Source organism: Orbicella franksi, chromosome 5, assembly GCF_964199315.1.
Source record: "Orbicella franksi chromosome 5, jaOrbFran1.1, whole genome shotgun sequence".
NCBI classification, from domain to species: domain Eukaryota; kingdom Metazoa; phylum Cnidaria; class Anthozoa; order Scleractinia; family Merulinidae; genus Orbicella; species Orbicella franksi.
This window is the reverse complement of record NC_138149.1, coordinates 30,017,401-30,031,273: the sequence shown is the minus strand read 5'-3', so window position 1 is coordinate 30,031,273 and position 13,873 is coordinate 30,017,401. Positions and strand designations below refer to the sequence as shown.

At 38.8% G+C, this 13,873-nt stretch overlaps 1 protein-coding gene across 1 annotated transcript; it reads left to right on the top strand.

Annotated features, from left to right (window-relative positions):
- Positions 1-1,005: 1,005 nt before the first annotated feature.
- On the top strand, positions 1,006-11,078 carry LOC145488146 (uncharacterized). The gene is made up of 2 exons (XM_081466941.1): positions 1,006-2,729; positions 10,246-11,078. Exons 1-2 carry the CDS (start codon positions 1,238-1,240, stop codon positions 10,674-10,676), a joined length of 1,923 nt encoding a protein of 640 aa, XP_081323067.1. The 5' UTR covers positions 1,006-1,237; the 3' UTR covers positions 10,677-11,078.
- The last annotated feature ends 2,795 nt before the right edge of the window (positions 11,079-13,873 follow it).

Sequence of the window (13,873 nt, the reverse complement as noted above, 5' to 3'; positions counted from 1 at the left end):
TCAGATGGCATACTTGCGTCGAACTTAAGAGTCACTGACTTAGAATATGGAGAATCGCTGACCAGGTTGGAAATATTGAAAATCCTGAAAGTTTGCCTAAAAAACGCTTTCAGGAAACTTTTTTCGAAAATATTATTCCGATTTTCTCAGAATTTAAGGTCTTGGAGAAATTTGCAAAAGGCGAAAAATACAGCTTTTTGCCTCATTACAATTGACCCCAGACGTCCTTTGAAATGACTTGTTTTTCAGGCCTTGTCACGCACAGTTGGTTTCATTCACGTGATTCAAAAAAGGTGACCACATAATTATAAACATTTCTTGGCGCGAATGGCCAAAGTTTGCAGCACAGCGCTTGCAAATTTTTCAAAAGTTCGAGGCAAATCTTATCCATGCGATGGATTTTTGCATCTTTTGAACTCTTCTCTATAACATATCTTGGATTGCATCTTGTTAGGAAGTGCGAAACGCAACAAACTTACAAGCAAATTGTGAAGCAACTTCCCCGCAACTTCACCGACGGCAGAGATTCACTCATCACACAATCATGAATTCGTCATTACGCGGTTGCTTTTTTTTGAATCACGTGAATAAAACCAATGGTGCGTGAACGGCTAAAAAAAGCCATTTCAAAGGACGTCTAGGATCAATAGTAATGAGGCAAGAAGCTGTATTTTGTAGTTTTAGAAGGAAAACGTCACGAAATCATAACCATCACTTTTAGGTCTGACAAATGACCATGGAAATACATCGTAAATAAATTTGATGATCACCCTAGAGGTCATGTGTATGGAAACTTTGTCAAGAACGCGAAAGTAGACACTACTTGACAAAAGAAAAGCATATTTGGGCAAAAATTCATCATGGATACAACTTGTCAGTAATACATGTAGGTTTGTAGTGGAGGGCTGCATAGGATTCCTCTTAAGAGTCATAGTATGGTTGTTTGTCGTTAGGAGAAAGGGTATTACTGGATTAAAATAATAGGAAGGACTATTTTTAAGACCGGTTTGATGCAGGGAAACCGAAGGAAATTGTTCAAGTGCGAATATATCGCCCTTTAGGTGACGTATATATTCTATCCATTTAGAACACGTTCACATATAATGAAGCTACTGTAGATGAATTTCACCAAAAGTCATTTTGCAATATTGTGTGTCGATATTCAACAGGAACAGAAACTGATTTCTTCGCTGGACCTCGTGCTTGCGTATGTTTGGAAGGATTTTATCGAACTCATATGTTTGAGAAATGTCACAAATGCGTAGGAGGACTGACATGTAGAGATGACTACGCTTCTTTAAAATCTGGTTATTGGTGGGAATGGCGGAACAAGACACACACAGATCGTTACAGACATTTCATTGCGAATCTCCTGGCAATTTCGCCAGCATTAGATGTTTCCAGCGTTCAGTACCCTTTTCCGATTCCGACGCCTTACAGATGTCCAAGAGAAGAGTCTTGCAAGGGTGGTTTGGATTCCCGGTGTGAAAATAGTTACGAAGGTCCACTCTGTGAAGTTTGCAGCTCAGGATACTATAAGCAGTTTCAAACGTGCGTACAATGTCCTTCAAAGAAATGGATAGTGGGACAGTTGTCGATCATTGCAGTTATTGCAATTATAATAACTGTGGTTTTACTGTGGACAATCAAGAAAAAGAGGGCGGAGGGAGATAAATGCACCCTAATAGACATGTTCTTTTCCAAACTTAAGATTGTAATTGGCTTCTATCAGGTTACTCATGGGTTACTTCAAGCCTTCTCGTACATAAAATGGCCAGGCTCTCTGCAAGCAGTTGCGAAATATTCAGAAATACTACAGATGGATGTACTTCAGATTGCACCAGTAGGCTGCCTTTTCACGTGGTTACAAGTAAATGCTTTTGGAAGTCTGTTTGCGATTATGGCAATAAATGCTGCTGTTATTGGTATTTCCGTTGCCGTTTATGGAGTCCGTAAGGCAATAATCTTACGGAATCGAAACCTACGGAATGATGATAAGTCACGAAAAATCTCAGAAATAAAAGGGCTCGTGTTCAGGAATTTGTTCTTCTTCTTGTACTTGACTTACCTCAGTACGTGTGCCCGGACAGTCAGTGTCCTACCAATAGCCTGCCAGAAGCTTTGCCGTGATGATAAAGAAGAACTGTGCCTCAAGTACATGAAAGCAGATTACAGCATAAAATGTCATGGTACAAAGTACAATCAGTGGCTTATTCTGGCCTATATCTCTATTGCTTACATCATTGCCCTCCCGATCTCCTCATTCATTGTGCTTTGGAGGAAGCAAAGAGCAATGGTAGCTACTATGGAAGAGGAAAATCTTCAGGCGCCGGTAGCTGGAATGGAAATTATCTCAGGATTGCGTTTTCTTTTTGAAAACTACGAACATCGCGCGTGGTATTGGGAATTGGTTGAAACGTCTCGTAAAGTAATCCTTACGTCTGGGCTGATTCTGGTAGGACAAGAGAGCAGGTCCTACATTGGATTGGCGTGGGTCATTGCCGGGATGTACGGAATGCTATTTTCATGGATCAAACCCATACGAGACGTAACGGAGAACAGATTAATGGCGACGTCCCTTGCCGTTACTGTTCTCAACCTTGGTGTTGGAGCCGTGTGTAGAATACCCGCGGAAAACATTTCAGCCTCGATCGACACAGACATGGACGCGGTTTCATTCAAGATTTTGGTCCTTGGAGCAAATTCTTTGGTTATTGGCCTCCTTGTAGGTAAGATAAATATAAAATGATAATACAATTTGATAGCTGGAGCTATTTGCAAACGACCATACATGTACGCTCAACCTATATTCATTCGAGACATGGTCGGCGTGGATTTTGGGTGATTAGCCGGAGAATTCGGCATCAAGGAAAAAATGATTTCATTTCTTCAACCTTTCGTGCTAACGGTTCCTATTGATCGCAAATCTTTGATTGTGGATCCAAAAGGAAGCATTTTGGCCTACCATGCATCGTTAAATTTCATTCTTGTAGTTTCAACCCAATTTAGCTTGTAGAGGGCTATAAAAACTCTCGCTGCTTTTAAACTTTTTTTCACTCAACCTATAGTAATCAAACTTTAATCTTAATCTTCAATTGTTTATCTTTCCTTATACAAGTTGAAAATTTATCAGGATTTACAAATACGATGAATATAATTCTATATATATTAAAACTAATCTTATCATTGCAATTCATTTAGTATATAAGTAAAAAATTACATTAATGCTAATAACAAACCTGTTTTCCATGAATGCCGTGTGCATGTGGAGAGGGCATGCGTGGACGTAGCGCAAGGCACGCGTTTTAATGCAGCAGTCTACGTCCCTTCAATGTGAAAGTAATCAATCTTTCTTAGTATTAACGAGCAGGGAATGACCCACGATAATATCATATGACTGGAAGAGGTCGAAAGCACAAACGTAGTGAACGCGGCTCCATAGAAGAAGGGCAGTCAGATTCCAAGCGAACCAACATTGCGGCTGTCGAAGGCGAAGCCTTCGTAACAGAACCCCCGACCACCGAGGACCACCACAAAGAACCCAGTTTAACGAACTTAAGAGAGCTGTTGGTGGATACACAAATCACAGTCAATAATATTCTATTGGAAAACAGGAAAATCAGCGAAGACGTAAAAAGAACTAAAATACACTGTAAACAAACAGCAAACTGAGATTGTGGACCTCAAGAAACAACTAACCAAATCCAGAACACAGTTTGCAGCTACGGAGCAAGAGCTCGACGATGCGAAGAAACGAATAAATGAACAACAAGAAGAAATAGCAGAGCTCTACGACCTTCAAGACCGTTTAGAACAATATACCAGGAAAAACTCTCTTCAATTTCATGGAATTCCAGAAAGCGCATAAAACTCCACAGAAGAGGCTATCCTAAAAATAGCAGAGGCGCTAGAGGTTCCTGTCAGCCCCGATGACATTGAAAATTCCCATAAATTAAATACTCGAGGCAACAAAGCAATAATTGCAAAATTTGTTAGTCACAAAGCCAAGACGAATCTCTACAGAGCTAGAACAAAACTTAAACAAGTCAAACTGGCCGACCTCTTCCCCGAATCCTCCTACGCAACGAGAGTACAATCGGCACAGATCTTCATCAACGGAAACTTAACTTCCTATCGCCGCCGCATCATGTCTTGAGCTAACGAGAAACGTAGTGATGGCGAGCTATTGAGCGCATGGTCGATGGACGGAACAATTTACGTGAAGGCTTCGCCGGACGGGAGACCCATCAATATCATCGAATTAGAGGACCTCGAGAATCTGTAGCCTGCTAAGAAGTATTTTGGGAGAGGGGACGGACTCTGTCTCCGTCTGTTTAGAACTGTGACTTATCTCTTTACCCTACTTGCAAAAAGGTTTAGTTGTTCTCTCTCGTGTTGTTGTGTGTCTTTGTTTGTGTGCGTTGTCTGGATTGTTTATACTTTAGTGAGTTTTTGTATCTTTTCTTTTTTCTCGTAATTTAATTCGTTTTTCTCTTTTCTATCGAGTAATATGAATACGGATACTTGTCCAAATTTGACATCTTATCATTGAGCGTTCGGGGAATCAGAAATCAAATCAAGAGGGGGAGTATATTTTCATAACTAAAAGATCAAAAAGCAAACATTTATTTTTTGCAAGAAACATATTCAGAACAAGCCGATGAAAAGATTTCGAGAAAAGAATGGGGTGGCGAACTATTTTTCTCACATGGCACCACGCATAGTAAGGGCGTGTGTATTTCAATTGATCCCTTTGTACAACCAAAGTTGATTATTCTTATGCCAATGACTCAGGCAGAATAGTGCTTATTGCAGTCACTCTTAATGGACAAAAACTATCACTGTGCAATATTTACGCACCTATTGATCAGGTCAATCAACTCCAATTCATGCAAGAGCTCAACAACTACATAATCAGTCAGAGCTCACCTCGCTAATTGTTGGGGGAGACTGGAATTGTACTTTATCAAAAAAAGATAAGTTCGGAGGTGCACCGTGGAAACCGTCTAGTTACCGTAATCTCATTATGACCACGATGGAAATGTTTGACTTAGTGGATATTCAAAGAATTTGCCATCCAAAGTTTCGCAAATTCACGTACGAATCAAAATCTCTTAAACTTAAGTCTAGGATTGACTTTTTCTTAATTGCAAAAAATCTCTCTGGGGATGTAAAGAATTCGGAAATTTACCATGCAATCGCGCCTGACCATGACGCAATTTACATTTCGCTATCTTGGCCCAACAAACCTCCTCGGGGACCAGGAGTCTGTAAATTTAACAACACCCTATTGAATGATATGCAGTATGTTAGTACGGTTCGTGATACATACGCCCACGCGTGCAGTTATTATAGCCATATGACGGATAAGAGGTTCTTTTGGGAGTTAATGAAAATGGAAATCAGATCTGCGACTATTTTCTTTTCCAAAAGTAAAGCAAAATGTATCAGCAACCGAGAACAGGAATTAAGACGTAGAATAGACCACCTTGATTTTATTATCTGCGATAATTTTTCTTCCCCCTACATCGATGGAGTACTACGGGAATATGACGGACTGAAAACGGAACTTAAATCAATTTACGAATTTACGTAGCCCCACAGAAAGTCCAACGGGCACTTGACCTTGCTGCGGAAAAAGGGTCATCTGTTTGGCTGACGGTACTCCCCCTTCGTGAAATGGGTTTCAATCTAAATAAGAGAGAGTTCCGCGATGCAATCAAACTGCGCTACGATTAGCCGGTTGATGATATCCCCTCCACCTGTGTATGCGGTGAGGCTTTTACAGTGGACCACGCAATGATATGCAAGAGAGGTGGGTTCGTTACCCAACGTCACAATGAGCTGAGGGACTTAGAAGCCGAACTCCTGAATATGGTTTGTACCGATGTTGAGATTGAGCCTGTCTCGGGTGAACAGCTGGGAAGAGGTTCTAATCGAGCTCCAGATGCGAGATTAGATATTCATGCGCGCGGGTTCTGGGAGAACCAACGATCAGCATTCTTTGACGTGAGGGTTTGTCACCCTAATGCTGATTCGTATGGGGACCTAGAGCTCCAACAGATATACCGCAATCATGAGAACGAGAAGAAGCGCCTTTACGCGAGGAGGGTTTTGGATATCGAACAAGGACCTTTTACACCCCTTATTTTCACGTCAACAGCTGCAGGCGGCATGGGAAACGAGTGTTTGCAATACCATTCCAGACTGGCGCAGCTGATCTCCATCAAGAAAGGAGAACATTATGCTAAAACAATCTCCTGGATAAGAGCAAGGACATCCTTCGCTTTACTAAGATCCGCACTAATCTGCCTAAGAGGTTCAAGAGCTAGAAGGAAAGCCTTTCAGTTGTGACTTTAAGAACATTGATATTGATGTTGAAACCCAGGAGGGAGCCATTATGTAAACACTGTTGAAATAGGTTTTAATAGTTTATTTCTTTTATTTACTTTTACCTTGTAATATACCGATATTGACAATGAAACCCAGGAGGGAGCCATTATGTAAACACTATTGAAATAGGTTTTAATAGTTTATTTCTTTTACTTACTTTTACCTTGTATATACCAATTTGTATGGAATATGTTAATTAATGTTATGATGATGATAGTAGTATTAGTATTAGTTGTAGTAACCATGATATCATGATTAGATACGGAAACATGTTTTACAGGTTTAACAGACATCAAATTATGTAATTATTATAGCATTTTGTAAAGCTTAGCTCTAGTTTTTGTCTTTATTATAATTATTATTATTATAAATTTATAAGGGTTGTATTTACGAAGAAAAAGGAAAACAGGTAATGTTTAGAGTAAAACGCCGCTGGATAGAAAATGTTGAACGCCCAACAAAGTATTTTTTTAATCTTGAAAAAAGTAATTACAACAAAAAAACTATCAGTGAACTTCGATTACAAGATGACTCTATTACGCGCAACGAGACAATGATTCTAGAGCAAATTGAAAATTATTATAGAAACCTGTATACCTCGGATTTAACCTTTTCTGAAACTGCGTAGGACACAATCACTGACAATGTTGAATCCCCTAAGCTTTCAGAGGACGTGCAAGAAACCTTGCAGGGTCTACCTACGTACGAAGAATGCAAAAAGATACTAGAAACCTTTCAGAATGATAAAGCACCGGGGGAAGACGGATTTACCGTTGAATTTTATGCCTATTTTTTTGAACTTTTAGAAAATGATTTAATAGCAAGTTTCAACGAAGCGCACGAGAAAGGTGAACTCTCCATTTCACAACGAAGGGCAATAATTACTTTAATTCCGAAAGAAGACGGGTCACTCCTAGTTCTTTCAAACTGGAGACCGATGCTTAATGTTGATCTTAAAATAACATCAAACGCAATAGCCAAACGCATTGAACTAACACTGCCAAACCTGATCCACCCTGACCAAACAGGCGTCGTAAAAGGGAGATACATTGGGGAAAATATCCGACTTATGAGTGACATAATGGAATATACGAGTCTACAAAACCTACCTGGCATTCTAACGTCACCAGACTTCCTTAAAGCTTTTGATTCGATTGAATGGCCCTCTATAATGAAGACGCTAGACAATTTTAATTTTGGTAGTGACATCAAGCGTTGGATTAAGATATTCTACACGAACACAGAAAGTGCGGTACAAAACAATGGTTTTATAACCAGTTGGTTTAAACCATCAAAAGAAGTTCGACAAGGTTGCCCCGTCTCCCCATCTTTGTTTATTTTTTTCTGCGGAGGCACTCTCAAATAACATACGTCAGGATTCCAACGTGAGAGGAAAGGTAACGAAATTAAGCTGTCCCAATTCGCTGCTGATACTACTCTATTCAATGCGGACATAGAATCTTTAGAAATTAAAATTGTTGGGGATTTCGAACGAATTGCTGGTCTGTCCCTAAATGTAAAGAAAACGAGGGCGCGTTGGTTGGGGAAATGGAAAAGCAATAGAAATAAGCCTCTGGATTTAAAATGGTTCCACTGCCCTGTTAAGATATTGGGGATATATTTTTCGTATAATATTAAGGAGAATAACGAGCTCAACTTCGACAAAAAGATCCAAAAGTTGCAAACTAAGTTGGATATGTGGAGTTCACGGGACTTGAAGATATTTGGAAGAGCCATGTTAATTAAAACCTTGGGTATATCGCAACTTATCTATTCGGCCTCTAATCTGGTTGCTCCCAAAGGAATTGCGGAAATTGTAAGAACAAAATCTTTTAAGTTCCTCTAGAAAAACAAAAAAGATAATATAAAAAGATCAGGTCTTTACCAAGATCTAGACCACGGTGGAATACGCATGACCGATGTTGATATTATGTTAAAAGCCCTAAAACTCGCCTGGATCCCGAGACTGTTGCGGACTAGCTTCGGACAATAGTAATTGGTGTATTATTCCAAAGCATTATTTCAGAAGAAAGGGAGGGTTAAATTTTCTACTAAGGTGCAACTACGACACGAATTACGTTAACGACCTCCAGCTCTTCTATAAGAAGATACGAGACTTCTTCAACGAATTAAAAACTCCTTATTCGTACGATCAAAAGCAGGGGTTAGTATGTTTAATAACAAAGATATATTGGTGGACGGGAAACCCATCTTCCTTAATGATTGGTTTAAAAAGGATATTCTATCGATTAATGACCTACTGAATGAAAGCGGCAATTTTTTGACATTCCACGAGTTTCGTGATAAATACTCCTGTGAATCCAGTTTTTTAAAGTATTATCAAGTTGTTAGCGCTATTCCGGAACGCTTAAGGTCTGTAGCCAAGTGCTCCGACACCACGAACAAATCATTTTTTACCGGAAAGGATAATATCTTCTGCCTCAACGAATCGACACAAATTAACTGTGCAAGGCTAAGTCATAGGACTTCTATAATTTGCCCAACGTCAAGATTCACACTGAAGATCAAACGGGCCCTCAACGTTGGAGCGAAAAACTCTCTTTAAAGAAAGACGAGTGGACTAAGATCTTTAAATCACTGAAAAGCATTTGTAAGGAAACTAAACTAAAAGAGTTTCAATTTGAATTAACCCACAGAACGACAGTAACTAAGAAGAACTATTCAGATTTGATATTAGGGAGGACGATAGATGTCTATACTGCGGAGATAAAGATTCAGTTGAGCACTCTTTTATCGAATGTATGTTTACCAAACTGTTTACCCAAAAGGTCTTGAACTGGTTCAACCGAGTGAATGCGTGCCAAATTTCTCCTACCACAGAGGAGACCTTGTTCGGCATTATTGCAACCTCCCACGACACAACAATAATACGGAAATGCAACTACACCGCCTTATTTATGCGCCATTATATTTATTCAAGCAAGTTAAATAGCCTAGCCATCTCCATTCAGGATTTTATCAGTAAGCTATTCATTCAATACAATCTTGAAAATTTGTCTTAATTAAATCTTTATTGAGAAGTACTCCTCCCTCCTCAAAGTCAATATACAGTATAACTATTGTAAGTAAGTGTATGTTCAGCAAGTAATGTAAGTAGAGTATTATATTGTTAGTAGTGTAAGTAGCCTGTATTGCATGTAGATAAAAGTAATTGTATTCAGTATTGTATTGCCAACATAAGTAACCATATTGTAAGTAACGTATAAGTATTGTTTTGTAAGTAGAGTAGTGTAATGAGACCTGCATTGGGCGCGATTCTGTAATGTTGTAGAATTGTGTCTTGTAAATATAATTATTATTAAAAAAACAAAAGAAAAAAATGAATGCAGTGTATCTAGTTTATAAATTCAGGATTGAGCAAGCGCTTTATTTCTTTATTATTTTTTTTTTTAAGCGAGATAGCCTTTCTTAGTTTACAGGGTAGCCTTTTCAAGAGGGTTGCACCACTGTAACTAAAATTGTTTTTATTTGTTCATAGAAAGGGAACAATTAGTTTGTTTTCGTACTCTCTTAAAGAGTAGCGTGCTAGATTCCGTTTTGTAAAGTTAGATGAGAGGTATTCGGGAACAAGACCGTTCAAAGACCTATATACCATCAAACTTTGCCAATTTTACCAAATATGCCAGGAGGCGTTTTAGCCTATCGACATGTGAAGATCTGTGAAGTGACATTTTTGTAGCAATCATCTTACTGGGGCTATGTCACCAAAATTTAGCATCATTTCAAGCTTAATGCCTGTTTCTGCATTACACAAAATAGTTGTCCCTAAATCTTTCCAGATATTTTAAATGTCTATTTTCAGTGTATGACTTGGTTTCTCGTTTATTTCAGTTCAGTACGCAGTGTTCCTGTATAGGTACATCAAAGAATGGCGCAAAAATCCACATTGGTCCTTTTCGTGCTGTCTGTCTTTGCTTCTGCCTCTCAACGATTTGCAGGGAGAATTACGCGGATTAGCGGAAACAAACGTTCTTAAAAGCCAGCTACAGACAGGACAAATTGAAAAGCCTAGCCTCCTCTCTGCCGTGAAAGAAAGTGGAGCCATCGATGTCACCCTTGAGGAAGTTGAACAAGGGGATGATAACAGAGAAAAGATACAGGACAGAAATCATCAAGTGGCCCTGCACAAGCACCCAAGACGTCATCAAGGAACTCAAACAGAACTACGCTCGGTTCCTGTGACTGTTATCTGGGTACATGGACCAATGAGCAACTCAGATGGCGAACGACTGTGGGTAGTTAGATTTGGGTCGCTCAGTTAGTGTGTCTCTCAGTTAGTTAGTCAGTCAATCAGTCGGTCAGTCGGTCAGTCATTCAGTCGGTCGGTCAGTCAGTCAGTAAGTCTGTTAGTCGGTCAGTCAGTTAGTCCGTCAGTCAGTCAGCCTTTTCCAATTAGCTAGCGACATGCAAAGACAAAAGGCAACTATGTGTTCTCTTTCTTCCCCGTGGCTGCGTAGGCGTTGAATGTGAGAACAAATGCAACAAATTACTTGAATTAGATCGAATCGAAAGCCAGTCCCTGCTTTGAATTCCATGCTGAATTATAATCATAGGCATCAGTACTTAGTATGGCTGCTTTGGCTTATGATTGTTTTGCACGTGTAAGGAGCGGGCGAAACATGCCTTTGTTAATCTGTTTTAGTTTTGAATGGCTTGTTTTATGTGTCGCGGGCATCGAACGCATGTTTTTATTTATTAAGTTTACATTTATTTATCACTAACAAATAGCTACCTTTTTCTTCAAGGTCCCAGGAGTCTATTCAAGCAAACAGGGATCACAACATTGACAACGGGAAAAGGAGCAACACAAGAGACGGAGTTAGGAAATAAGCGACGAAGAATATCAAGTAGTTGCTAAAACAGTTTGCTCAGAGATTAAGTAATTAGAGTAGACATGCATATTTCGTAGGAACGTTTTATCATTTAATCGTTGAAAACATTTCAGTAGAGATCTCAGTGAGAAAATATGATGAATACGTCATTAAGGAGAAACCAAAATATTTACTGCTAAAATTTTAGTTAATTATCCTTAAGCTTAATTAGCCGCCAGGCAAAGTTCAATTACCCAAGTACAACCTTCTTAAAGAGCTTGCCCTGCTTGTGGTACAAAAATCTAACTTAATCAAGTGGCGTTTTCTGTCTTTTTGTTTGTGCAAATTTTTAGTTTGTTTGAAACTATTCCCAGCTTGTTAAACCACACCGAAACTGTACTGGTACTCCTTTTCCTTGTGGAGGTGGGGTGGGATGAGGAAAAGGATTGGGAGTTTTCCGAAAGTGGCGAATCCAAGTTAGATCCCTATGCCGTGGTTTTGCTGTGTTGTAATGTCAATAAAAATGGGAACTGATTGCCAAAAAAAATCAAAGAAATGTTTTAGATGTAGTTGTGGCTCTTTCTCTCCCTCTCCCACCCGCTGTCACTATAATGTAGCCCTATTGACAGACAGATTGCATTTGAGAAAGGAAAATGTAGGAAACAGTTCCGTAGCAATTATATATCTGTATTTATCTTGATACCAATGTATTTATCACTTATTCTATTCATATATTCAGTGTACAAGCGCCAATAAAAAGGCCTTCAAACATGAAACTTGTTTTAGTTTGCTCTTTTTCAATTTATGTGCATGATTGGCTGTATTGACAATGTAATATGGAAAACGGGTAATTTTTTAAAAGGAGAAAAAAAAAACTTTCGCTATTTATCGGTCAGGACACTTTCCCTCTACATACTGAATTAAAAGGACTGGCAGAGATGACCTGAAGGCTGAAAGCAGTTGAAAAGATTATTAACTAGAGAATTTCTACGTGCATGTAGAGGGCAAACACACTAAATTACCATTTCCCGAAACAGAAGGCGTATGTCTATTAATTTTTCCAAATGCCCTGAAAATGATTGTTTTCTAGGTCTCCGTTGACAACAATGGCATCGAGTTTCAAACGAGAATTCGATGAATTAATTCAGTCTCGAAGAACTGAGGGAACTGAGCGAAAATGAATAGTGCTACAAAGGAAAAAAAATACCATTTGACAATTAGTTGGTTTCTTTCCATCGTAGTCTTGCAAGCAGGGAAGAGAAGGTAAAAATAGCCCGGTTTTCTATTCAACTTCCCGAAGATTAGGTACAAAAAAGTGCAATATTTCAGTTTGGTGCATGCGCATAAGCCAAAATTTGGACTTTTTTTGCGATTGCCTGTTCCAAATGTTTTTTTTTTTGTTTGTTTGTTTTTTGCCCCTTTCCTTTCCTTTTTCTCGGCCCTTTTACTCTCGCTAACTTTTGCGTTGCATATTCTATCTGGCTTCCGTAAAAAGTTGGGTGTTAATTATGGGCAAAGCCTAGAAATGGGACCTTGACCAATTATAGGTATAGTGGGCCATTCTACCACCAATTTTTCACCAAAACTGATAACGATGTTTTTCAATTTTCCACGTCAGAAAGCCGTCGATATCCAAAACCGACCGTTGTGCGGATCTATCCTAGCTCTACCATCTGCTTATCAAGAATATCTGATGACATTTAAATTGATGACGTCACAAGTGGTACAAAGAACACGACCACTCAAGACGTGTTTATACGTCCTTGAGGGTCAAAGGGTTAATACCTTTGTTAATATTTTTAGTTTTGAACTGATTGGTTACAAAACTGTATTCCAAATTGTACCACAGGCATTCAATGCACGCTTTTACCCACCAAGTTTACATTTATTTATCATTGATAGACAGCTCCCTTTCTCTTCAAGGTCTCAGGAGTCCATCCAAGCAAAACAGGATCAGAGTATTGATAAGGGGAGAATGTGTAATGCAAAAGACAGCAATGGGAAGGGATGGAAGAAGTTTACTGAGTAGTTACTAAACACACTGCTCTGAGATACATATTTCGTCGAAACTTTTTTTGCTATATTCATAGACAAAATTGAATGAATCAAATATAGTAAGCAATCTGACTCAATTTTTAAGCTTATCCAAGCAAAAGTAGTTAATTCTTAAGGCTGAAAGCAATTGATCAAAATGCCATAACAGGAAAGTCATGAAAGATTTAACACTGAATCAAACCTTCGAAAAAGGAAAAAGATGAAAATCGTTATCTAGTAAGTACATTCGCATTTATACCAGTCACGTATTGTATTACCTATATTCAGTATATACTTGGCAAGTGGGAATAAAATCCCTCCAAAGCTAAAAATACTTGTTATTGTTCGCTCTTTTTTCCAGTTTATTGGTATATTTGGTGGCATGTAGCAATACAATACAATACAATGCAATGCAATGCAATGCAATGCAATGCGATGCTATACAATACAATACAATACAATACAATATAGGGAATTAAAAGACTTTTCGCTACGGAGAGGTTAGGACACTGTGCCTTTACCTAATCAACGGGCTGGGAGTGATGAACTTAAGGCTAAAAGCAGTTGATCAAAATGCCATAACGGGAAAGTCCTGACAGAGTTATAACTGAATC

Coding starts and splice junctions, on each gene's coding strand:
- LOC145488146 (XM_081466941.1), top strand. CDS start 1,238: ATGTTTGAGAAATGTCACAAATGCGTAGGAGGACTGACATGTAGAGAT. Junction 2,730..10,245: donor GGTTATTGGCCTCCTTGTAG/GTAAGATAAATA, acceptor CGTTTATTTCAG/TTCAGTACGCAGTGTTCCTG.